The sequence below is a fragment of the Megascapheus bottae genome, chromosome 6 (assembly GCF_031878675.1).
Source record: "Megascapheus bottae isolate mThoBot1 chromosome 6, mThoBot2.hap1, whole genome shotgun sequence".
Taxonomy (NCBI): Eukaryota; Metazoa; Chordata; class Mammalia; order Rodentia; family Geomyidae; genus Megascapheus; species Megascapheus bottae.
This window is the reverse complement of record NC_143514.1, coordinates 42,817,257-42,842,791: the sequence shown is the minus strand read 5'-3', so window position 1 is coordinate 42,842,791 and position 25,535 is coordinate 42,817,257. Positions and strand designations below refer to the sequence as shown.

At 36.3% G+C, this 25,535-nt stretch overlaps 1 protein-coding gene across 13 annotated transcripts in view; it reads right to left on the bottom strand.

The window, feature by feature from the left end:
• Positions 1 to 25,535, bottom strand: part of Dock7 (dedicator of cytokinesis 7) — a 156,493-nt gene that overhangs the window by 100,496 nt on the left and 30,462 nt on the right. For all 13 annotated transcript variants that reach the window (XM_090334719.1, XM_090334707.1, XM_090334709.1 and 10 more), the window contains exons 8-14: positions 25,380 to 25,446; positions 23,617 to 23,766; positions 18,150 to 18,230; positions 15,447 to 15,612; positions 11,140 to 11,282; positions 7,364 to 7,457; positions 5,577 to 5,739 (exon numbers count right to left, since the gene is read on the bottom strand). In XM_090334719.1, coding sequence (XP_090190845.1) covers positions 5,577 to 5,739; positions 7,364 to 7,457; positions 11,140 to 11,282; positions 15,447 to 15,612; positions 18,150 to 18,230; positions 23,617 to 23,766; positions 25,380 to 25,446 — 864 coding nt within the window. The remainder of the gene's footprint in view (positions 1 to 5,576; positions 5,740 to 7,363; positions 7,458 to 11,139; positions 11,283 to 15,446; positions 15,613 to 18,149; positions 18,231 to 23,616; positions 23,767 to 25,379; positions 25,447 to 25,535) is intronic.

Here is a 25,535-nt window from a genome sequence, read left to right as displayed (position 1 = left end):
AGAGTGCTAGCCTTGAACCAAAAGGCTCAAGCCCCAGTACTAGCACAAGAAAAAATTATTACAAAAAAATTTCAAGGAATCACACACATTTTAAGTACACACACAAAAATTAGGAATCAAGAATCAAAGGGAGAATTACTATCATAATAATGACCTACTTTTAGAAACATACATATTTGGGTTCACATGTCATTAAATTTATAATACCAGAAAAATCTGGTAAGGGTAATATTAAGAGAAATGAAAAAATATTACATTTGTAATTCTCCTAAGGTCTTTCTTATATGTGAAGAGTTCCATACTGAAGGATGTATAAATGAAATGATAATGCTAACTAAGCTTTGTATTAAAGTACAATTGGGCCAAGCGCTGGTGGTTCACACTTGTAATCCTAGCTACTCAGGAGAGTGAAAGCTGAGGATCAAAGCTCAAAGCCAGACCAGGCAAGGAAGTCCATGAGACTTTCATCTCCACCTCACCAAAAGTAGAGCTGTGGCTCAGGTGGTAGAGTGCTAGCTTTGAGGAAAAACGTTTAGGAGCTGGCGCTGCTCACACTTGTACTCCACGCTATACAGGAGGCTGAGATCTGAGGATTACTCAATTCATCCCTACATTCTTTGTAAAATCCTATCTGCAAACTATAGTCTTTCTAACAAACAATGGATAGAAAAATAAAGATACAAAAGTTCAACAAGTGATTACAACTAAGACCATTGTTGGGAAAGAGGGCAAATTTAACTAAAATTGCTGCCAAGAATGTCATGTGCTCTGTGGACACATCTCTTTTTAAAAAGTGAATGTCAATGAAGCACAAGCATTTGCTCAATTAAATGCACCTTGATCTACTATAACCATTTGGGTTTGACAGAAACCTTACTTGTCTGGCTCAATAAGAAATAGGTCATTCATTTCCTGATTGCTAGAAACAACCACCTATTTGTGTATCCTAATTTAGACGTATAAAGAATTTGAAACAACCATGTTCCTTCTGGATTTAGCTGTATTAAAAAATAAGCAATGCCTATCACCATGCACTAGCATTAACTCAAAATGTATAAAAGACCTCAATATCAGACCTGAAACTCTGAAAGTGCTACATAATAGAGTAGGAGAGACAACAGAACTCACAGATACAGGCAAAGCAAAAAACTTCTTAAACAGAGTCCCAGAATCACAACAGATTGGAGAGAGACTTGACAAATGGGACTATTTAAAAATAAAAAGTTTCTGCACAGGTTAAAATATAGCTACTAAAGTAGAAAGACAGTCAACCAACGGGGAAACAATATTTACCAATAATGCATCAGACAAATGCTTAATATCCAGTATCTACAGGGAAGAAACTAATCCCCCCAAACCCAACAAATCAACCATTAAATAGCCAAGGGAACTAAAGAGAGACAAAAAAGAAAAAGGAAAAAAAAATAGAGACTTATCAAAAGAAGAGGTTAAAATGGGAAAAAAAAAAACAAGAGAGAGAAAATGCTTATCATCCATGGTCAGAAAGGAAATGCAAATAAAAGCAACCCTAAGATACCACCTTACCCCAATTAGAATGGCCAATATTCTGAACAAAGATAACGACAAATGAGGCAGGGTTGTGCTTAAATTCCTTGGGTTATTTTTTTCTTTAGATACAACTTTAAAGAGATGTCATCAATAAAACAAGGACAAACAGCATGCGGCTCTGAAGAGTTAGCGGTGGCTCGCTCCTGTAATCCTAGCTGATCTGAGGATCAGTTTAAAGCTAGCCCAGGCACTAATGTCCATGAGACTCTTATCTCCAAATAACCACTAGAATACCGGAAGTGGTGCTGTGGTTCAAGAGGTAGGGTGGTAGCCTTGAGCTGAAGAGCTCAAGGACACTGCTCAGGCCCAGAGTTCAAGCCCCATGACCAAAAGAGTTAGTGAGCCATATATAACCTAATTTTATTTTCTATTTTCAACTTTGCTCACTGGAAAAATGCATTACATTCGACTAACATAATTACTACGTATAAGAATAAAAACATTTCAGAAAAAGCCAAAATGATCCAATGTTAACAATTCAGTTAGCAATATTTATGGAATATTCTGAAAATCTTGACGATATTTGGGTATTAGCTACTATCAGGTTATTACACAAATCCTGTCATTTCAAAATTATTTCTGTAAAAATTTCTAAGCAAAATTTTTAAAGATATGCTAAATGTTTTTAATAAACTATAAATTACTCAACATATTAGCTATCCATGAAGCCACAATTTTTTTAATTTTTTATTGTAATTAATAAAAGGGTTACATGATATTTGCCAGATAGAAGGTGCATTAATTCACATACATTGATACCCTTTCACATGTCTTGGTACCCATTACCCTCCCCCACCCCCCCCACCCATCTTGGTTTTCCCCCCTTCCCTATCAAATTTCAAATAACCAAATACAAATAAATTCAATATATCAGATAACAAAGTGAGATACTGTAACAATATGAGATACCCAAGGGAGATGAGAGACAACATAGTACATTAAGGACAAAAATCATTCGTTATATGAAGCCACATTTTTTAAGAGCATTTAGCAGAATGAGCAATGTCATGACTGCACTTCAAGTCCTTAGACATTGGAGGTCCATGTTATATGCAAAATGGGCTAATATTAACTTTGACAATGTGCTGTTATTGGGCTTGAACTCAGGACTTCACAATCTCACTGGGTTTTTCCCCCTTGCTTAAGGCTGGTGTTCTACCACTTAAGACACAGCTCTACTTCTACCTCATAGACTTTACTGCCAAGTCTAACCTCAAATCACAATCTTCAGATCTCGGCCTCTGGAGAAACTAAAATTATGGATGTGATCCACTAGTGTCTGGCAACTTTTACAGCATTTTAAACAAACTTTCTCAGTATGTAGATTGAACTTAGACTTGTACAGCTAGAAAAGCACTCTATCACTCCAGCCATGGCCCAATCCGATAGCTTCCCTTTTTTTTTTTTTTTTTGGCCAGGCCTGGGGGTTGAACTCAGGGCCTGGGCACTGTCCATGAGCTTTCTCAAGGATACCACTCGAGTCACAGGACCACTTCCAGCCTTTTCTGTGTATGTGGCACCAAGGAATCCAACCCGGGACTTTGTGCATGCTAGGCCAAGCACTCTACCACTAGGCCACACTCCCAGTCCTTGCATTACTTCATTAAAAGCCACATATATATTTTTGTTCACCAATATCTTCTTGTTTGTCTTGTAAACTTTAGGAATTTTTTCACATTATGTAGCAATTACATAGATGGTTTTGTATTTGGTACCCTTCCGAGAGAACCCTGGTCTATTACCTCACATATTATTTATTTTTGTCAGTCATGGGGCATGAACTCAGTGCCTGAGCTCTTCTGTTCAAGGCTAGCACTCAATGACTTTGGCTACAACTTTTAGTTTTCTAGTGGTCAAGTGGAGATGAGACACTTGGGCTTTCCTGCTTAGTCTGGCTTTGAACTTACACTCCTCAGCTCTCAGCCTCTGAGTAGATAGGATTATAAAAGTGTGAGCCACCAGCACCCAGCACCTCATATTTTATTAATATAAACACCAAGTAACCGATAAAGTAATGTTATCTGAAGAGTAAACAGTGACACCAAGAATCAAAGCCATATCTGCACAACTTAAAGCTTCATTCTCTTACATCTCTATGCTTTTTATTTTTCCCATGATTTTAAATTAGCATAAGTTAGTTATAGAAGGGGTTTTCTTTTGTTTGTTTGTTTGCTTTTTTGGTGGGTCACAGGGCTTGAACTGTCAGGGTGCTGTTTCTAAGCTTACCATCCTACCCCTGGGTGTTGTCCCTGAGCTCTTCAACTCAAGGCTACCTCCCTACCTTGAGCCACAGCCCCACTTTCATTTTCTAGAGGTTGATTGGAGATAAAAGAGTCTCAGGTCCTTTTGTGCCTGGGCTGGCTTTGAACCTTGATCCTTAGATCTCAGCCTCCTGAGTAGCTAGGATTACAGGTATGAGTCACCCGCCTGGCTAGGGGGGTTCATTCTGATATGTTGATACATATACACTCTGTATGTATCTTGATCAGATTCATCCTCTCCAAGTTTTCTAGTTCTTAACTCATTGAATAAAAATGCATTGTACATTTTCTGTTTTGAACACCATTCATGATAGTGACATGAAATAATAAATAAAGTAGACAAATCCTTGCTCTATATCATGTTTAGATTCAAGAAAGAGAAAATTATCATACAGTAATAATTTATTGTAACCCTAAATAATGATAAATACAAAGAACTATGAAGAACTGAAGGAAAGAAGCAGTGGTACTGAAGCAGATAAGGAACTACTATAGCAAATATTAATTTTTTTTTTTTTTGCCAGTCCTGGGCCTTGAGCTCAGGGCTTTCTCAAGGCTAGAACTCTATCACTTGAGGCTTTTTTTCCTATGTATGTGGTACCAAGGAATCAAACCTGGGCCTTTACGCATGCTCGGCAAGCACTCTACCACTAGGCCCAACTCCCGGCCCATAAATATTAAATTTTAAATGACAAATGTCTCTATTATGTTACTTCACTATTCTTCTCTACAGAGTAACTTTTTCTAGAATTTTTAATCATATGGGTTTTGAGATACATTTTGAAAGCAGAGCTTCCCCAACTTATTGACCAAATAAAATAAGGATAAGACACAATTATGATATTGAACATTTTTACCTCATAACTTCATAAATGGTAATCAAGTATAGCCTAAAAGGATGAAGTCTAAGAGGAAACTCAAAATTCTGGTTTAGAACATTACCTCTTAACTGCCCAGCTACATAACCCATAAGACACTTCAAGTCATGATCTCAGCATTCACAACTGAAATCATTCATAAGAGACAACTGATATATTATCCACTATGTTGTATACTGTTTATTCTGAAAAATTTTAACAGCTTGACATTCAGCATTCTCTAGGTATTATATACTCAACAGATGTTCACAGTTAGTATAAGCATATAAATTTGATTTATGTGTAAGCTAAGATTGTGCTAAGAGTAAACATTTGAGGATAAATATCGATTCAAACATTTTAAGCAAAGACCTTAGTAGTCAAATGCTACTACAATCCAAAGAGTACAAGAGCGAGGACTCAATAACTGCATACCCAAAGCTATGGACATGGTAATGGAAATACAAACATAACTATATAGACATAAAAACCTATGACTCTATAGACATAATGTTTTATTTCATAAATTGATATGTTTCTATGACATTCAAACCCTTAGCCTAATTTTGATTAAGTTCAAAATACTAAGTCCCAGAGATTGTAATTAGAGATTCCCTCATTGAACACTTGTTTGTTAAACTTGTCATTTAAAAGATGATGTAAACATAAGCCATATAATGAATGATTGTTGTTCTTAAAAAAAATGTAATTTACATTATACCTGGCTAATTGTAAAAGCATATTACATCATAGCTATTCATAAAAGCACTAAGAGATGGAAGAATAAACAAAGAATATAACGATTTTTGAAGTTTCATTATAGCTCTGTCTTAAAATTAGAATATACTGCATTTTAATCTCAGAATTCTCCAAAATTAAAATCTCTTACCTGTAAGTAGTATTTGGAACATAAACATCCTTGGCAGGAAATTCTAAAATTTCTCTGGTAGGTCTGACTCTACTGTCAGGGTAAAGCTTCACTTGAAGCAGCTCCGGGGTTAGGCAATAATGGGGATTTTCAGGTGCAGGAGAAATATCTATCTTCAGCTGAGCTGCATATTAAAATATATTACAGAATCAATATAAACAGGAAGTGGCTCTGTGGCTCAAGTGGTAGAATGCTAGCCTTGAGCTATAGAGTTCAAGGACAGAGCCCAGGCCCAGAGTTCAAGCCCCATGACAGAAAAAAAAAAAAATCAATGTAAGTAAAACAAATAAAAACCCAAAGACTACTATAGCTTGGATGTGAAATGGCCAAAGATTCATGTTTAAAGCCTTCAGCCACACTGAAGGTGGTAAAACCTTATAGAGGTCAAGAACCTTCTTGCTGTCAAGGGCCAGTTGGACATTTATAACATCATCAGAGGCTCTAAAGTATGATCAATGCAGGCAAAGAGAAGCATTGCATATCTGTCTTGTCATGTATCAAATCATTTCATGGGCCCTTATATAGCCCACCCCTATTAGAACATAGGACCTAGTGAGGGGAAGTTAGGTCATTAAGACATGTCCATCGAAGTGGGGAACACTGAGAACCTGGCCCCTTTTTTCACTTGTTTCTCACTGAACACCACGAGGTAAGAACTTTTGTTCCACAAATGCTCTTTGCCATGATGTTCTGCAACACCATCAGCCCAAAAGCAATGAAGTCAACCAACCATACATTGAAGCCTCTAAAACTATGAATCCAAACAAATCTTTCTTCCTTTTCAGTGCATGTTTCCTAGGTAATTTGTCACAATAACAGAAATTTGTCTAAAACATGATAATATTTTTAGAAAGATTGAGAACCTGTTTTGTAAATCTGGAAAGAAAACTATAGAAACAAAATTATCATCTCATATTATCATCTCATACTTCCCCTGCTGCTCCATCCCATTCTTTTCTTTCCCCTTTCCCTCTCCATTTCCCTTCTACTCCTCCTTTTTCTTTCCTGCTGCTACTAGGGCTTGAACTTCTTGAACTCTAGGCCTTAAGCTCTTGCTTGGCTTGTTTGCTCAAAGCTGGTATACTCTATCACTTGAGCCACAGTTCTACTTCCTCATCTTAAACTTCTAAATTACTTTACCAAGTCTCAATCTTAAAAATTACTTTTAGATCCACAAGTGCATGTAGAATAAGAAGTACCTTCTAAATGGATTAATGATGGGATGGATGGATGAAAAAAAATCAAGAAATTAAGTTTAAAAAAGGGGGGGAGGTGGTGGCTGGGAGCGTGCCTAGTGGTAGAGTGCCTATCTAGCATGCATGAATCCCTAGGTTCAATTCCTCAATACCACATACACAGAAAAAGCAGGAAGTGGTACTGTGGCTCAAGTGGTAGAGTGCTAGCCTTGAGAAAGCTCAAGGACAATGCCCAGGCCCTGAGTTCAAGCTCCAGCACTAGCAAATAAGCAAACAATAAAAAAAAAAAAAAACAAGGATCAAGCATAGGAACAAGCCAACATTTCAAGTTTAAACATTGTATTTTTTTATTTATAATACTTTAAAACATTTTTATTCTAAATGTCTTGCTCCAACCACAGTATGACTCAATTTTCCGAATTTACATTCAAGGTGCACATTTTTCTCTATGAAAAGTAATCTTAAATCATGATACTATTCATCACTCACACTTTAGAACTCAAATTATCACAGATCCTGTCCAAACTGCTAAAACACAAAAAATGTAAATACCTGTAATGGGTCTTAGCCGCCTTAAGACTGATGATGGTCTTCTCATATCAGCAAGGAATTTGTACAGATCTTCATCACTCAAACGATCTCCTTCCTAATTCCAAAAACCAATAAAAACGTGTATTTAAAAAACAACTAAGAGGAAATAAACATATTATTTGCTAAGAAGCAAGCATTTCTATCTACAATGCAGTCAAAGAGAAAACTAAAACTATAAATTATTTCTTGACTTACTTCTCTGGTCTCTTCAAATTTTACTAAGATTTATGATACCACTTTTTTGTTTTATGTTATTTATGGTCTATAACATATGCCTACAAAATATTATAGAATGCCATAAAATATAGAAAACTAGTATAAGTTAGAGAAAGATGAAAAGAAGGAAAAATAAGAATATAGATATAGGGCTGGGAGTTTGGCCTAGTGGTAGAGTGCTTGCCTAGCATGCATGAAGACCCATGTTCGATTCCTCGGTACCACATACATAGAAAAAAGCCAGAAATGGTGCTGAGGCTCAAGTGGTAGAGCTCTAGCCTTGAGAAAGTCCAAGGACAGTGCTCAGGCCCTGAGCTCAAGCCCAGGACTGGCAAAAAAAAAAAAAAAAAAGAATATAGATATAAAACCTAAGCAAAAGCAGACTAATGTAAAAATATATTTAAAAATTTATAAATTTGGGGTTTTTTTGGTTCATGCTTGTCTTTCCAATTTTATATCACCAAATTTTTTCAGTAAAAAACCTACATATTGGCTAATTCTTTATAAGAACACAACAAATACTAAAGATCTAAAAATAAATAATGTTAATATTTTTACAATTAAAATTGTACAGGCTAATTTTATTATTTTATTTAGGAGTTAATCCTTAATCAAATCAACCTTGTCTTGACACTCTGTCACGTTTGAATACTTCATATTATCTTTTTAACTTATTTGTTAATGAACTTACTGAATGTATCTAAGGATGTTTACTGGTGTGAGATCACCTTCAGCCAAAACTCAGTTTTTTTTTTAATTACTATATTCTCAACAGTTCTGTCTTTATCTCATTACTTGGGAAAATGATTTAACGTTTGAGTGACTACTGTTTGCTCTAAATACCTCTAAATTAATTTTACTGAGATATATAGAATATAAATTTATGAAAATTGTAAGTGATCTAATATGCTATAACAAGTACACTCACTTGAATCCAGAATACAGGTCTTTAGTCTTTATCCATAATATATTCAGGTTATCTATAATCTTAATTATTTCTATTTACTTAACACAGGAAATTGTATTACTGGCTCCCATGCTTTTGGTCCTATCTGTTTCCATGCATTTCTCTGGATGGGATGGGGCATAATTGTCTCTCCTAGCCTAAGTCATGTGTCTATAGACAGGTTAATGAGCAAACATTATTCAAACAGATTTAGAAAGAATTTGCACAATCTAGACTACCTTAGCTTTTGAAATTGCTATTAGCAAGTATGAGAGATATTCAGTGTTCCCAGAAGTCTTCTAGATCAGTTTATTTCAGCCAACCCCTGAACACATGAATGAGCCTAGTTCACTATAGAGGTCTAGTTTCATTGCCTCCACTGCATTGCTTGTTTATTGCTGTATACACCTGACACAACAGATAACTTATATACTTATTATTATACAGAACAAATAACTTTAAGACTATAGTATAGGCTAGCTCTTATTTTAAAAATCTGTATTATTTCTAATAGTTATTTTGGCTGACTGCATTTCAAGTCACTACATCATCATTGCTGTATCATTCCTAGTTGTGGATGGTAATGGTTTTTGTTTTGTTTTGTTTTTTTGGTTGGTTGTAGAGCTTGAACTCAGGACCTGGGTTCTGTCACTGAACTTTTTCACTTAAGGCTAGTGCTTTTTGAGCCAGAGCAACACTTCCAGTTTTCTGGTAGTTAACTAGAGATAAGAGTCTCACAGATATTCCTGCCTGGGCTGACTTCGAACTGTGATCCTCAGATCTCAGGCTCCTGAGTAGCCAGGATTACAGACATAACACACTGGTACCAGGCTTCAAAGGCTGCTTTCTATGTCTCATTTGGAAAAAGTTATGTCTTAAAATCTACTACGATAAAAATAATAATCTCTACTTTTTTCCCACTCAGATATGGATTTAATAATTGCAGAAATCCAAAACAATCAGCATAAAATCTCAAAAGTCAGAGTGAATTCTCACCTGCAGATTGGCCTGACTAGCTAGGCTCAGCCTCCTGAATAGCCAGGATTACAGACATGACACACTGGTACCAGGCTTTCTAGGTCTCATTTGGAAAAAGTTATGTCTTAAATTCTACTACAATAAAATCATAATCTCTACTTTTAACTTAATTTGTGTTTGTGTGATGCACAATTTCCTAGCTATTATAAAAATACTTGAAATTATTACATGGTTATAGCTGAAAAAAAATTTTTTTTGAAACTACTGGGACTTAGATTCAAGAATTTGACTGCTAGACAGGCCCTCACTGCTAAGCCCTTATACACATTTTTCTATCCATTCTCATATGGCTCTGGCCATTCAGTCACAATTTTCTACCTATTATTAAAAAAATACTTTAAATTATTACATGCTTATAGCTGAGAAAAAAATTTTTTGAAACTACTGGAACTTAGATTCAAGAATCTGACTGCTAGACAGGTCCTTACTGCTAAGCCCTAATATTCATTTTTCTATCCATTCTTATATGGCTCTGGCCATCTGGTCACTTATGATAGATCTTCATATTTTCTGATCTGAATTCATAGTATATAACCTATTAAAGATTAAAATCCAGTATATATATACCAACACAAATGCACTCAAAAACTCAAGAAAGATGGGGCAGGGAGTCTGGCCTAGTGATAGAATGCTTGCCTAGCATGCACTAAGACCCAGGTTTGATTCCTTAGTATCACCTACATAGGAAAGCTGGAAGTGGTGCTGTGGCCCAAGTGGTAGAGCACTAGCCTTGAGGAAAGCCCAAGGACAGTGCTTAGGTCCTGAGTTCAAGCCCCAGGACTGGCAAAAAAAAATGCAAGAAAGAGGAAAGAAAGTTCTCTGGATCAATATTTAACCTCAAGATATGCATTATATAATTTTTCTTCTATCCCATTGTTTGTTTTGTAAGCTGGGTGTTGCTACTATACTGGTTTCCATTATTACAAAAAAGTCTAAACAATGTTTGGAAAAAAACAGATTTAAGGAAATACATTTGCAAAAAGTGAAATATATTTGATGATTAAAATCTCTTGGATATACAAATTTGTTTCTAAAAAATCCAACTACAGTTGGGTGCTTGTGGCTCATACCTGTAATCCTAGCTACTCAAGAGGCTGAGATCTGAGGATTAGGTTCAAAGCCAACCCAGGCAGAAAAGTCCTGGTGAGACTCTTATCACCAATTAACTGCTAAAGAACTAGAAGTGGAGCTATGGCTCAAAGTGGAAGAGCTCTAGCCTAGAGCAAAAAAAGACCTCAGCTGAGGCCCTGAGTTCAAGTCTAACGACTGAAAAAAAAATTTCCAAGTACACTTTTGCCCAAAAACATTCTACTTCATACACCACAGATATAGTATCTAATGACAAAACAACAGGCACAATATGTTATTTCTTATTCTCATAGTACCCATTTTTATTGTTCTTTATATTTTTATTCTCAGTTGTTCTAAAAATGTTTGTGAAATCAGACTCATAATCTGTATAATGCAATTACTGCTCTTCTAAAATGAAATTTCTGTACAAACATGTCTCCAGAATTCCTACATGACAGAACAATACCTGCTTAAAAAAATTTGTCACTGTGAGAGTAGCAGGTCGAAAGCTGGTCAAGTTGCAAGCATCATCTCCACTAGTTGTCCTTTCAAGGGATCGTCTACCAACAATACTAGAATTCCTCCTTTCTGACCAAGATCCTTTTCGCTCTACCAAGGAAAAGAAACAGAATATTCATTTAAAAAAAAATTTATCTCAAATTATCTTTCCAAACATAAAGAACAACCTATGAAAGTTAAAAATAATATGTTCAGCATGGCTTATACTAGAGGAATTTGTGTTTTAGGGAGATTACTAAGAAAAGAGTACAGCCAACTTCTGCCCCTTTTTGGTTGTTGTTGTTAACTTTACCAAAGTAGAGTTTCTAACACTCAAAAATCTCTGTTTATGACCAAACATTTTTGATCATGCATACCAGAAGCAGTACAAGATCAATATATTACTATGACATATTCACCACAATGGAAACTTCATTCACCATGATATAATCATCCCTCATTTCTAGTATCTGACAGATTCAAAAATCAACTTTCATTCCAAGACTACACATTCTTCTCAAGAAATAACAGATCATTCTCCATCTCAGTCTATACAATAATACATAAAGTAATGCTTCTTAGATTTTGGCTAAAATCAAGTGGAAATTTTGAAATAAGATATAATAAATGCAAAAGGTTTAGATAATATAAAATATGTTCTCCAAGAAAAGACGAAACTATAAATTAATAATAAAAGAAAATTGCAGGGAATTGACAAATATGTAGATGTATAACACATTTCAAAATAGATTTTAGGAAAAGGAGCTATAAAGAAGAAAAAATTTGAAAATACGATTATGAAAACCAAAATATGGGGCCAGAAGTTTGGTCTAATGGTAGAGTACTTGCCTAGCATGCATGAAGACATGGGTTCAATTCCTCGGTACTACATACATAGAAAAAGCCAGAAGTGATGCTGTGGCTCAAGTGGTGGAGTTCTAGCTTTGAGAAAGCACAAGGACAGTGCTCAGGCCCTGAATTCAAGACCCAGGACTGGCAAAAAAAAATGTTAAATCTGTTTTTGTTTAGTCATTTTTTTTGTGTTGTTTGGTTCTGGTTGGTGGGGGGTTCTTTTGTTGAGAAATAGGCTTGCTATTTAACTGGGCTGGCCTCAAACTACTGGATGGGGCTTGGACCTCGGGGCCTGGGCCCTGTCCCTGAGCACTTTCACTCAAAGCTAGTACTCTACCACTTTTAGCCAAAGTGCTCTTCTGATTTTCTGAGAGTTAACTGGATCGTGGTTCAAAGCCAGCCCAATCACGAAAGTCCCTGAGACTCTTATCTCCAATTAACCACTAGAAAACTGGAGGACGCACGGAGGCTCCAGAGGTAGGGTGGTGGCCTTGAGCGGAAGAGCTCAGGGACAGCGCCTAGGCCCACCAGAGTTCATGCCCTATGACCGACAAAAAAAAAAAAGGTTCCATTAATGTAGAATATGACAAATCCTCAGAATGTTAAGTATATTCAAGAGAAATAAAAACATAAACCCACATAAAAGCTTGATTATTTGCTGCAACACTGTCTCATAATGACCAAAAAGTAGAAATAATACAAAAAGCATTAACATCAATAGCTTACACTGAATCAATAAAATGGACTATCCAAGCCAAATGCTAGTGGTTCATGCTACTTCAGAGGATGAGATCTGAAGATCATAATTCAAAGCCAATGCAGGCATAAAGTTTGTGAAACTCTTATCTCCAATTAGATACCAAAAACCCATTATTAATGGAGCTGTGGCTCAGCTGGCAGAGCACTAGTTTTGAGCAAAAAAGCTAAGGAACAGCACCCAGATTCTGAGTTTAGGCACCAAAATGGGCATGTGCATAGATAACAATATAGATATATGCTACATGGATGAATCTTGTGAAAATATGCTTCTAAAAGAAAAGTGACCACTACATAATTCTGCTTGTGTATATCTGATACAGGCAAATCCATAGAGACAGAAAGTATAGGGGCCGGGAGTTTGGCCTAGTGGTTAAAGTGCTTGCCTAGCATGCATGAAGACCCGGGTTCAATTCCTCGGTACCACATACATAGAAAAAAGCCAGAAGTGGTGCTGAGGCTCAAGTGGTAGAGCTCTAGCCTTGAGAAAGTCCAAGGAGAGTGCTCAGGCCCTGAGCTCAAGCCCAGGACTGGCAAAAAAAAAAAAAAAAAGAAAGTATATTATGGTTATATAAGGCTCAGTGTGTAAATTTGGGGTAAAGAAGAGTAGCTGCTAATAGACACAAAAGTATTCCAGGGGCTGAAAATTTAGTCTAGTGGTAGAGTGCTTGCCTAGCATGCACGAAGATCTGGGGATTCAATTCCTCGGTACCACTTACATAGAAAAAAGCCAGAAGTGGTACTGAGGCTCAAGTGGTAGAGCTCTAGCCTTAAGAAAGTTCAAGGAGAGTGCTCAGGCCCTGAGCTCAAGCCCAGGACTGGCACACACAAAAAAAAAGTATTCCAAAAATAGACTGTGGTAGTGGTAGCATGACTCACTGAAATAAAACAATGGTGTACTTTATCCTACGTGAATTATATTAAATGAAATCCATTTTCTTTCCCTCTGCTTTTTTTTCATTTGCTAGATGGTGGATACAATGATGTTTATTGCATTATTATTCTTTTTAAATTTAATTTTCATTCATTCATTTATTTATGTATTTATTTTGCTAGTCCTGGGGCTTGAACTCAGGGCTTGAGCACTGTCTTTATGCTTTCTCAAGGATAGAACTCTACCACTTGAGCCAGAGCACCACTTTCAGCTTTATCCATGTATGCAGTACTGAAGAATTGAACCCAGGTCTTCACCCATGCTAGGCAAGCACTCTAGGCCAAACTCCTAGCCCTTTTACTGTTATTTTAAATAGTGAAGTACAAAGGGATTAAAGTTACACAGTCAAGTAAACAGTACATTTCTTTGTGGATAATGTCACTCCTTCCCTCAGTGTCTCTCCCAGTTTTTCCATTCCATTCCCATCTACAAGTTATATAGTTCATTTTCAACATAGCGTCTAGTGAGTACTATGGCTGCATTTATTCACCCTTTGTAACTCCATTTCTGTACCTTCTCCTTTTCCTCCCAATGACAGAAAAACAAGCAATACAAAAAGAAAAAGAAACCACTAAGAAAATACTTATTTCCATTTCTTGGTGTTCATTTCAATAAATATTTTATATGATCAGATGCACATAGGCATTGTGCCTTTGTGCTTCTCTCCACCTAAGAGTCTCCTCTTTTGGTCCACATTCCTACCAACATTTGTGTTGTTCAAATTCACAATGTTGGCAATCTAACTCGGGTGAGATTTCCATTTCCTTTATGGCCAGAAATGATGGGCATTTCTACATGTGTTTCTTTTTTATTCTTACCTCTTTCTCTTTTTTTTCTTTTTTACTTTTAATGTCGGTTAATGTATAGAGGGGTTACAGTACATTCGTCAGGTAGTAGGCACGTTATTTGTCACACACTGATACCCCTTCTCATATTTTTGTCCATTTTCCTCCCCCTACCCCTTCTAATCACCTTGTTTCCCCCTTCCCCTTTCCTAATTCAAATAAGCAAATAAACATATATACAATACACCAGGTAACAAAGTCAGACACAGTAACAATATGAGATTAACCAAAGAACAAAAAAAAGAGAAGAGAAATAACATAATACATTAAGAACAACAATCTTGTTTCCATATCCTAGAAATCTTTTCACTTAGTCTCATCCTATAAAACCTATATAGAAAGCTAGGTTTCTATTGTCATCCTCTGCTAAGAGAGTCTTGGATGTGTACTAATTATTACAAATGAGGGAAACTATTGAGCCTATGTTCCTTTGGGTCTGGCTTACTTCACTTAATATGAAAAGACTTGGAAAAAAATCTTATCGCTTTTTCTGAGAAGTCTCTCCTAAGCTCCTCTGCTCATTTAGTGATTGTTTTATTAACTTTGGGAGGGCTTACTTTCTTGAGTTCCTTGAATATTACACCTTTGTAATCTGGTAAAGATCTTCTCCCAGTCTGTTAGCTGTCCTCTTTAGTAACTATGTCTCTAGCTGTGCAGAAATATTTTATTTTGATATAATCCTAGTGGTCAATTTCCTCTGGTGTTTTGAGACTTGGTCTCATTATGTAGCCCAGTCTGACCTCAAAATTTGCAGACCTACTACATCAACGTCGCCAGTACAGAGATTCCAGTGTGCCAAAATCTTTGTAAATGCCATAACATATCACACTATCAACAAACAAAACAAGCCAAGTAAGAAAAAAGAATCGTACATTCAAACATTCTTACCTCCAGTACTGATTTCTACTTCCGTAGAATCCCTCTCTAAACTCCCAGCACTGCTAACAATATTCATTAAATGAATTGCAGTCCAAGCAAAAGGCATGCGGTACTTTCCAAGTCTTTGACAAAACTGATCGGCTTGACTTTTCAATTTCTCCAATTTTTCCTTATTCTGCAGAACAGAACTTTATATATGAATACAGTGTAAAGAAATCAACTAAGGGCTATTTCCTACTACATAAAGAAATAGGTACTCAATAATTAGCAAAAATGGGGTTGTAGCCTAGAGTGACTGCCTGAACATATTACAGGACTGTGATTGTTTTCTATTAACTAACTAAAAATACTGTCATTTTCAGAGGTCAAACACCAATGCATTATCTTAACTAAAGAATAATCTCATTCATTCTAGAAATCTATATATACAGTTAATTTTGACAAGCATGTTTATGGATTGCAAGTATTATTTCGGAAAAGAAACATAATCATGGCTTTGTCAGCAACTGAGAGCTGTAAAACACTCTGGTTATAATTTGCTAAAAGTTTGCTACTATATAAAACATGGAAGCAGGGCCAGGAGTTTGGCCTAGTGGTTAAAGTGCTTGCCTAGCATGCATGAAGACCCGGGTTCGATTCCTCGGTACCACATACATAGGAAAAAGCCAGAAATGGTGCTAAGGCTCAAGTGGCAGAGCTTTAGCCTTGAGAAAGTCCAAGGACAGTGCTCAGGCCCTGAGCTCAAGCCCAGGATTGGCAAAAAAAAAAAAAAAAATGGAAGCAACTGAGCCAATCTTATGTAACCCCTAACAGCAGCCATGGAGTGAGAATAGGGGATACAAATAAGCCAAAAATAAACAAGTCCAGAATACAATAAAAGAAGCAAAGAAAAAAAGTACTTTAGGAGGTCCAAATCCTAGAGAATGACTCATGTTCAAATAGTCATTTGGCTAGTTCAATTTCAGCTTATACAGAAATAAATAATAAGGTGGCCTGCAAGAGTGAAACAATGACCAGGACTGAAAGAAAACCTATACTTTTTCCATAGGACTCAGGGCTGGAAGACATTGAAAAGAAAGCATGTAGTAACATTATTTATAACTAACTATATTGAACCACCAAAAGAAGTTCTTGATTTAACAATCTAAATAACAAGCATGCTTAATTCTATCAGTCTACATAAAGGAAAATTGACAAAGCTGCTGGTATATTTCTTAGCCCTATATAACAGAGCTAATTTGATTTGTAAAATGTCAACCTGGGAAGAGCCAGAAAATTTCAATATGGTATTAGCCAAACAGCCGAAGATCAAAGAAAATCATGACAGAAAGTACAGTTTTCAGTCTCAGAAAACAGAGAACAAAACATTTTCTAGTTTTTGGTGGCTTGTTCAATATTCCTTAAATATTTCTTTGTTTCTTTTCTTTTTTTTTTCCTCATCCTGGGGCTTGGACTCAGGGCTCTGGCATTGTGGCTCAAAGATAGCACTCTACCACTTGAGCCACAGTGCACTTCTGGAATTTTCTGTTTATGTGGTACTTAGAAATTGTACCCAATCCTTCATGAGTGCTAGGCAAACACTCTACCACATATTCCTTTCTATTCAAAGATACAGGGACCATTTATATTGTTAGAGCTAATAGAGAATATTGCCATCTGATATTAAATATTTAACTTTTGTTTTTACAAGTTCATTTAAATTCTGGAAACCAGACATCTTATACCAAAATGAAGGCTAAAATTCCTATTTTTACTATATTTCTAATTACTCATAATCAGATGAAAAACCAAGAATGCTAGGAAAGCCTAGCAATATCACTAGGTTGTTTTAATCATTTAGGAATTAAACTAAATTAATTAAGTTCTCTTCAAGGAAAAAAATTAAAGAATCAATTAGGGCTGGGTATTGGTGGCTCATGAGTTAAATCCTGGCTACTCAGAAAGTTGAGATCTGAAAATCACAGTTCAAAGCTAGCCTGGATAGGAAGGTCTATAAAACTCTTATTTCCAATTAAGAAAAAAACAAAAACAAACAGAAATAGAGCTGTGGCTCACGTGGTGGAGCATTAGACTAGAGCAGCTCAGGGACAATACCCATGCCCTGAGGTTTAAGGCCCAGAACTAGCACAAAAAAAAAAAAAAAAAAAAAAAAAAAAAAAGATATAGAGATTCCCTTCTTGAATACTTGTTTAACACGTCAATTGAAATATGATGTAAAAATCAATGTTAATAAATTCTTTCATAAAAAAAGAAAAAGAAAAAAGAATTAAGGGTAAAGGTGTGGCTTAAGAAATAAATTGCCGGGGCCGGGAGTTTGGCCTAGTGGTTAAAGTGCTTGCCTAGCAGGCATGAAGACCCGGGTTCGATTCCTCGGTACCACATACATAGAACAAAGCCACAAGTGGTGCTGAGGCTCCAGTGGTAGAGCTCTAGCCTTGAGAAAGTCCAAGGACAGTGCTCAGGCCCTGAGCTCAAGCCCAGGACTGGCAAAAAAAAAAAAAAAAAGAAATAAATTGCCATGAGCAAGATCCTGGGATCAATTCCGTAACACAAAAGAAAAAAAAAAAAAAGCTGGGGTAAAGAGGTTTGGACACAGCTAAGCAGCAAAGGAAAAAAGGAAATAGATTAACAGAAAAACTAAGTTAGTAGTAAAATTGTTTGTTATACTTCATGAATTTTCCCCCAAGTTGCAACAGTAATGACACAGTCTACCTTGGTGGCGTCAGCCTCTTTGAAAATCATGTATGGTTCTGCACATTCTCCAATGTCTCCTTGCTGTAAGACCTTTTCCAGCTGTCCAGGACAAAAACAAATGTTTAAAAATTAAAGGTTTTTCTTCATAAAAAAGCAGTGCAGCCTGAATGGCTCAATACACTAAAATTAGTGTAGTGCCTCATACATGAACAGAATGGCAGAAAGAAAAACAAAATCATATGATCATCTCAAATAATGCAGAAAAACACTCGATAAAATTCAACCTCTTTTACTGACAGAAACAACCCATAAACTAGGAAAATGAGGAAACTATCTCAATGTACTAAAGTATGGATATGAAATCCTACCACTAATATCATATTCAATGGTGAAAGTCTAAAAACTTTTCCTCTAAAATCAAAAAATTCAAAAAAGCTCTAGAAGTGAAAATTAGCCCAGAAAATGAAACACAAGTTATCTGAATTGGAAAGGAAGAATTTAAAAAATCTCACTAGACAGCAAAATTTTTAGGTACATAATTTTTGTAAACCCATAAAGTGAAGGTACAGATACGTAATCCTAATACATGGAAGACCAGACAGGAGGATCATGAGTTCAAGATCTCTCTGGACAGTGGTCAGGCCTGAGTTCAAGCCCCAGAACTGGCAAAAAAAACCAAAACAAAACAAAAAAAAAACACCTCACAATACTGTGAAATAAATAAAATATTCGCCCTGGCATGGTGGCTCACGCCTGTAATCCTAGCTACTCAGGAAGCTAAGATCTGAGGATCAAGGTTCAGAGCAAGCCAGACCTGGCACAAAAGACTCTAATCTCCAAGTAACCTCTAGAAAACAGGAAGTGGGGCTTGGCTCAAGGATAGGGTGGTAGCCTTGAGCTGAAGAGCTCAGGGACAAAGCCCAGGCCCATGGGTAGGGCAGAGGCCTTGAGCTGAAGATCTCAAGGACAGTGCCCAGATGAGTTCAAGCCCCACAACCCACAAAAACAAATAAATAAATAGATAGATAGAAATAATAAAATATTCATGAATAAGCCTAACCAAGGAAGAACAAGAAATCCTAAGCCCTATGAGCTAGAGATTCAAACCCGTAATTCCAGCAATTCAGAAGGCACAAATCTGAAGATTGCAGTTTGAAGCTAACCCAGGCAAGGAAGTCCATGAGACTCTTATCTCCAATTAACTACCAAAATTCAGATGTGGAACTATGGCTCAAGTGGTACAGTGCTAGGCTTGAGCAAAAATAAAAGCTCAGGGACAGTGCCCAGGCCTTGAGTTTCAGCCCTAGGACAAAAGAAAAAAGAAAGAAAATTCTATACACTGCAAATTATAAAAGTCACTGAGAAAAATGAAAGACAAATGAAAGCAAAAAGCAAATATTGAAAGAAACTAATTTCAATACTATTCAATATTAATAATTAATGAAATCCTATTAAAATGCCTATGATTCTTTTTTCAGGACTAGAAAAAATCCATGCTAAATTACATATAAAATGTAAATAAAACCAAAAAAAAAGCTGAATCAAAACAAACATGAAAAAAAATGAAAAAGCTGGATGTTTCACATTTCCAGAAGAAATTTAGTATACAGCTATAGTAATCAAAATAGTAAGCCAAACACTGATGGCTCATGCTTGTAATCCTAGCTGCCAAGGAGGCTGAGATTTGAGGATCATGGTTCAAAGCAGTCCAGGCACGAAAGTCCAGTAGACCATTCAAATAACTACCAGAAAAACGGAAGCGGAGATGTAGCTCAAGTGGTACAGTGTTAGCCTTGAGCTGTAGAGCTCAGGGACAGCGTCCAGGCTCAGAGTTCAAGCCCCACGACTGACCCAAAAAAAAAAAGTGCGGCACTAGATTCAAGAATAGAAAATTTTGGACAGGATGAAAGATGATTCTGTATAAGGATGCAAAACCACTCAATACAATAGAAAAGGGACAACCATTTCAACAAACACTGTTTTAGAAGACTGTGCATCCAAATACAAAATAATGAAGCTGGACCTTTACATAAACCAAAATGAACCAGAGACCTAAAACTAAGGTATATATCCTAAAACTACAGAACTCCTGGAGAGGGGGAAAAAATGGGAAAAGCTTCACAATACTGGATTTAGAATGACATGAAAAGCACAGGAAATATAATGAAAATAGATTAAACTAGACCATCAAAACTTTATCATAATGAAAGGCAAAATAAACAGAATAAAAAGACAACATACAGAACAGGATAAAAGTACCTGTCAACCAACTATCTCTGGTTCTTTTTAAAATTAGAGAACTTTATTCTATGTTCATATACATATTTCTCTGTATGTACGCATAAATATACATACATTTATGCTTAGATTTGTATTTTACAAGCGATATCAACCATCAATCACATAGTACGTAATTCTGAACCAAACTTTCTTCATTCAGCATTGTTTATACATATGATTTAATAACATTTAATCTAAATTATAGCTCTCAAAGACATGTTTTATTATATAAATGTACCATGATTACTCTCCTATTACTTTATACTAAATATATACATTCAACTTTCATTCTTTACTCTGAAGCCAGCTAAATCATTTTACTAAATAACCTTGTTTTTAAGCAACCAATACTCTGTAATCATCTTTATTTTACTAGTTCAATCCCTCTAATGCATTGTATTTTATGAAAATCTACCATTTTCTCAAAGTAAAGTAACTTTTTATTCATTTTTAGAACTTTACTCTTGGGGCCAGGAGTTTGGCCTAGTGGTTAAAGTGCTTGCTTAGCATGCATGAAGACCCGAGTTCGATTCCTCGGTACCACATGTAGAAAAAAGCCGGAAGTGGTGCTGAGGCTCAAGTGGTAGAGCTCTAGCCTTGAGAAAGTCCAAGGACAGTGCTCAGGCCCTGAGCTCAAGCCCAGGACTGGCAAAAAAAAAAAAAAAAAAGAACTTTACTCTTAAGTGAATGCTTTTACGATAACTGCTGCTTAATCTTTGCTTGCATACTGCTTATTACAACTAAGATATATTTTGACCTAAATTCATAAAAATATATCCAAGGGAGTAAGAGTTTTTAAAAGAAATGTACTCATGGGCCGGGAGTTTGGCCTAGTGGTTAAAGTGCTTGCCTAGCATGCACAAAGTCCCAGGTTCGGTTCCTTGGTACCACATATATAGAAAAAGCTGGAAGTGGTGCTGAGGCTCAAGTGGTAGAGCTCTAGCCTTGAGAAAGTCCAAGGACAGTGCTCAGGCCCTGAGCTCAAGCCCAGGACTGGCAAAAAAAAAAAAAAAAAAAAAAGAGAAATGTACTCATTACCGTACTTATTTAACTGAAACTTCTTTCCCCTTCCCCTTTATCACCTTTACAATATTTTTAAAGAGAATGTATCCAGAAATTAGAACAATATTCCTATAAGTAAAGACTCATTTCACAACAATCTATTTTATAACCTCATTAAAAAATTCATTACCTCAATATGCTAACTTTCTATCAACAATGCAACTAAGGAATATATTTCAAGCTAATTTCAAAGTTAATTTAAGGTAAATTATTCTTTAGATTACATTAGTTTAGTAATCTTTTTTTTTCTTGTCGGTCACGGGGCATGAACTCTGGGCCTGGGCATTGTCCCTGAGTTGTTCAGCTCAAAGCTACCACCCTACCCCATGAGACATAGGGCCACTTCTCATTGTTCTGGTGGATAACTGGAGATAAGGGTCTCATAGACATTAGTGCCCAGACTGGCTTTAAACCACAATCCTCAGATCTCAGCTTCCTGAGTAGTAAGGATACAGGCATAAGCCACAGTGCCCAGCTAGTTTAGTAATCTTTTAGAACCTCTGTATGTTTAGTTATTTTCAAGAAGATCTTCACTACTTAGGCCTTCAAGCTTGAGACCCTCTCGTCTCTGCTTCACAAATGCTGGAATTACAGCCATGTGCTATCACACTTGGATTGTAATTCTTATTCTTAATTGGCAGACATTTAAATCATAATACTCTGTAGTACTCTGATTAAGCCTTTAGTATTTAATGACTAAGAAACTGGGTAGCACAATTGTAGTATATTGTCTGTTTTCTGCTAGACCTGAAGTTTTAACTTAGGGCCTGGGTGCTATCCCTGAGCCTTTTCATTCAAGGTACTCTACCAGCTGGGCCGCAACTCCTCTTCCAGCTTTTTGGTGATGAGTTGGAGATAAAGAGTCTCACTAACTTTCCTGTCTGAGCTGGGTTCAAATCTTGATCCTCAGATCTCAGCCTCCTGAGTAGATAGAATTACAGGCATCCGCTATGAGACTTATCTGTATTTGTTAACTTGGCTAGGTTTTTATGATGCCAGTTGTTTTGCCAAACATCAGTCTAATGTTTCTATAAAGGTATGTACCTTGGTACCACATACATAGAAAAAGCTGGAAGTGGTGCTGTGGTTCAAGTGGTAGAGCTCTAGCCTTGAAAAAACCCAAGGACAGTGCTTAGGCCCTGAACTCAAGCCCAGGGCTGGCCCCCCCAAAAAAAGAAAGACACAGAGCCACTTTAGGCGCCCTCCCCCTCCCCCCTCTCTCTCTTTCTTTCTCTCTCTCTCTCTCTCTTTCTCCCCCCCCCCCCACCATCTGCTCTCTCTCTCTCACCTTTCCTCTCCCTTCCTTCCTCTTTGCCAGTCCTAGGGCTTGCACTTAGGACCTGGGCACTGTCTTGAGCTTTCTCAAACCTAGTGCTATACTTGAACATCACCACTTCCAACCTTTTCTGTGTATACGGTATCAAGAAATTAAACCCAGGGCTTCGTGAATACCAGGCAAGCACTCTACCACTAGGCTACACTCCCAGCCCCACTTCTGGTTTTTTCTAAGTAGTTTATTGGAGACAGATAAGAATCTCTGGGCTATCTTCAAACCATGATCTTCAGTTCTCAGTCTCCTGAGTAGGTAGGATTTACAGGTATAAATGCCCAGTGCCCAACTTCAAGGTACTTTTTAAAAGATGGTTTACATTTAAAGGAGTAGACTTTGTATAAAGTAGATTACTCTCTTCTATTGGGTGGGCCATATCCAGTCTGTTGTAGAGCTTACGAGCAAAGACTGAGTATTCTATTCTGGAAGAAGACATTCTCTTCAGTAACTCAAGACTATAGCTTGGAAATCCTCCAGGGTTTCTAACTTGGAATTCTGAAGACCTCAGACTCAACATTACAAAATCAAAACTCTTACCTGAATTGTCTGCCCCACAAATTTCAAACTTTCCAATGATCACATGAAGTAATGTTCTAAAATAAATCCAGTCTGTCTCTCACAGAATCCTGACTAATAAAACTCTCCAAGAAAAATAAGGCTATATTTCAATATATGGGAAATATTTGTGTTATAGCCTATCAAGAACAAAAAACTAAATAAAGGTCAAATCTTTGCCTTTGAAATGTGCATTACTAGTCGGAAAAGATTATTTGAAACTATATAATAAACAAATATATTTGACATTATTCTTACCTTTATTACAAGAAAAACATCTTGGGAAGGATAAGTTATAGAAAAAATAGCTGATCTCGCCAGGGTAGTAATGGCAGCTGGTGGTATATGTGGACGTAACAAACCTTTCATCTGCTCAGAATTAAGGTCGAAGTAAAAATTTTCTGAAATCTAAAAGATGTAATTAGATGTTAAGTTTTAGAGCTATAGTTTTTTTTCCTTTTAAGCTTACATCATATATACTCAGTCACATTTTAAGACATTATACTCTTAGTCATTTTACATTGTACTAGAAATAATCTTTTTTATGTCTAAATCAAAGCAAAAGAAATATATAAGCTATCTAGACTTTAATAAACTTCTCAAGAGTCATATCCAAAATTTCAATTAAAATTTAACTTCTAATGAAGTACACAAATAATCATTGAAACAAAAGTCTAGAATAATTTGGAAAATTATATAATTTCATTTCACCTAGGTAATGCAAGCTGATGGAGCAAAACTGTACTAAAGAAATCCACAATGTGTTGTATGTTGACAGAATAAGTCAATGAAGGCACTTCAAGATTCTATTACAAACTAGGTTTAGAAAAACAACTTAAGAAATGTAAAGATACCCTCTGAAAAATAAATATATGATATCACAGTAAAACTAAGATTACTTAAGATATTTAAAATAAATATTACTTAAGATATTAAATATATGTGTACAGAGAGGGCGGGGGAAGGGGAGAGACTGTCTTCCACCTTTTGAGAAAGTGAGGTTAACAAAATTCAGTCATCACTACCTATACCTTTTATATAAAGGTTTGCTATGCAATTTTTTTGTCTACTCCTTAAATTAAGAGAAAGTTATTTTTGCTACCTTTGTTTTTGTTGTACTGGTACTGGAGCTTGAACTCAGGGCTTATTCTCTCATTGGCTCTTTTGCTCAAGGTTGGTGCTCTACCACTTAAGATATGACTCTAAGTTCTTGTGTTTTTGCTGGTTGGATGGAAATAAAAGTCTCATGAGCCGGGCGGCAAAGGCTCACAGCTGTAATCGTAGCTACTCAGATTGAGATCTGAGAATCATGGTTTGAAGCTAGCCCAGACAAGGAAGTATGAAATCCTTATCACTAATTACCAAAAAGTTGGAAATGGAGCTGTGGCTCAGTGGTAGAACACTAGTCTTGAGCAGAAAAGCTAAGGGACAGCACCCAGATCCTAAGTTCAAGTCTCAGGACAGGTACATACAAACACAAAAACATATCTAACTGGTCATGCCTGTGATCCTAGTTACTCAAGAGGCTGAGATCTGAGGATCATGATTCAAAGCCAGCCCAGGCACAAAAGTCCATGAGACTCTTTTCCCCAATTAACCACAAGAAAAACAGAAATGATGCTGTGGTTCAAAATGGTAGAGGGCTAGCCTTGAGCTAGAGACAGAGCCCAGGCCCAGATTTTAAGTCCCACAACCAATCAAACAAAAAGCAAAAAAAGTCTCATGGACTTTTCTGATGTGGCTTGCTTTGTACCGTGTTCCTCAGATCTTAGCCTTCTACACAGCTAAGATTATAGGTATGAGCTACCAGCACCCAACTTTGGAACTTTTTCAATTAAGTCAAAATCAATTCTCAATTACAATATTTTATAGCAAAAGAAAAAAAATTTAGTAATTTTTGATAAATTACATTTCAAATGCCGTTTTAAAACATCATTATTTATCTTAAACAACAACTCAAAAATAGGGCTTTGAAACCACTGATTATGACAAATTATTATAGTCAAACTAAATAACCTTACCTTTTTCTTTTCTTTGACATCATATAAAGCCAGACTTGCAAAAATGGGTTCAATTTCAATCTCAAACCTTTATGAGGACAAAGAATAAACTAATTTTAAAATTCATTTAAAAATATAGCTACTGGGGTCAGGAGTTTGGCCTAGTGGTAGAGTGCT